Source organism: Procambarus clarkii, chromosome 87, assembly GCF_040958095.1.
Source record: "Procambarus clarkii isolate CNS0578487 chromosome 87, FALCON_Pclarkii_2.0, whole genome shotgun sequence".
NCBI classification, from domain to species: domain Eukaryota; kingdom Metazoa; phylum Arthropoda; class Malacostraca; order Decapoda; family Cambaridae; genus Procambarus; species Procambarus clarkii.
Window position 1 is genome coordinate 9,934,066 of NC_091236.1, and position 1,696 is coordinate 9,935,761.

The following is a 1,696-nucleotide window of genomic DNA, read 5'->3' on the forward strand; positions in this document are numbered from 1 at the left end:
GACGTGTCCTCTTGACCTTGTGACGTGTCCTCTTGACCTTCCGACGTGTCCTCTTGACCTTCCGACGTGTCCTCTTGACCTTCCGATGTGTCCTCTTGACCTTCCGACGTGTCCTCTTGACCTTCCGACGTGTCCTCTTGACCTTCCGACGTGTCCTCTTGACCTTCCGACGTGTCCTCTTGACCTTGTGACGTGTCCTCTTGACCTTCCGACGTGTCCTCTTGACCTTCCGACGTGTCCTCTTGACCTTCCGACGTGTCCTCTTGACCTTCCGATGTGTCCTCTTGACCTTCCGACGTGTCCTCTTGACCTTCCGACGTGTCATCTTGACCTTCCGACGTGTCCTCTTGACCTTCCGACGTGTCATCTTGACCTTCCGACGTGTCCTCTTGACCTTCCGACGTGTCATCTTGACCTTCCGACGTGTCCTCTTGACCTTCCGACGTGTCATCTTGACCTTCCGACGTGTCCTCTTGACCTTCCGACGTGTCATCTTGACCTTGTGGCGCGTAGCAGCGTTTTCTGACCTGCTACGAGAGAACAACCTGATTAGCAGAGGTAACTTAATCCGAAGACAACAGTACCAAAGATATTATTGAGCCACAAGATGTGCCCTAAGGTGGGGTCCTTGAGAAGTGGGAGAGTGACGCCTCCGGCAAGGCTCCGTCTATGGGGCCAGATTCACGAAGCTGTTACCCATGCAGCTGGTGTCCCTTGTATAAATGAATAAGGCTTAGTGCTTTATCATTTCCGTGTGTTAAATGGTTGAGTGTGTCACAGTCTTGCCCGCAGCTCATCACTAAATGATACTGGTAAATAGTTAAGATTCTGAGTTAGAAACACTCAACCTTGTTAAGCTTGAAGCTGTTGTCTCATGAGTGTATGAGTGTGTTATATATGTATGTGATCATATATGTATGTGACCATATATGAATGTGACCATATATGTACGTAATCACATATGTGTATGTAAGCATATCTGCATGTGCGTGTGTACTTTGTCTGAGTGTATGAGCAAGCATGACCCATAGAACGAGTGCATACACGTGTATACGAGTACATACGAGTGTATAGCCAACAAATGACAAATGAATCCCAACAAACAATTCCCCAAAGGGAACACACACGCCTCTCGACACAACACAAACTCCAGACCCAACAAAATCCTGGCAAACAACGCCATATATTGCACAATTGCACAGCCGAAACTAATAACACGAACCTGTATTTACATAAACATTGCGCACGGCGCCTGACAAGTGTGGTGCGCACGGCGCCCCTCGGCGCCTGACAAGTGTGGTGCGCACGGCGCCCCGCGGCGCCTGACAAGTGTGGTGCGCACGGCGCCCCTCGGCGTCTGACAAGTGAGGTGCGCACGGCGCCCCTCGGCGCCTGACAAGTGAGGTGCGCACGGCGCCCCTCGGCGCCTGACAAGTGAGGTGCGCCAAGCGTCCTGCTGTATGCCGGCCATAACAGACGTCATGGCTTATACAGCTGTATGATTTAGTCAATGGTGGGAGGTTATTGTAGAAGCCTCTCAGCCGGTTGATGGTATCCGGAGTCTTTAAGGTTGATATAAGGTGTGATCCGGTTATCAGGAGTGATATAAGGTGTGATCTGGTTATCAGGAGTGATATAAGGTGTGGTCCGGTTATCAGGAGTAATATAAGATGTGGTCCGGTTATCAGGAGTAATA

At 50.4% G+C, this 1,696-nt stretch overlaps 1 protein-coding gene across 1 annotated transcript in view; it reads right to left on the reverse strand.

Annotated features, from left to right (window-relative positions):
• The window catches only part of LOC138358890 (autotransporter adhesin BpaC-like), a 1,859-nt gene extending 376 nt beyond the window's left edge, over positions 1–1,483 (reverse strand). The window contains exons 1-2 of the mRNA XM_069317244.1: positions 1,328–1,483; positions 1–527 (exon numbers count right to left, since the gene is read on the reverse strand). The exon at positions 1–527 is cut by the window's left edge and continues 376 nt beyond it. Coding sequence (XP_069173345.1) covers positions 1–527; positions 1,328–1,483 — 683 coding nt within the window. The remainder of the gene's footprint in view (positions 528–1,327) is intronic.
• Between the last annotated feature and the right edge of the window lie 213 nt (positions 1,484–1,696).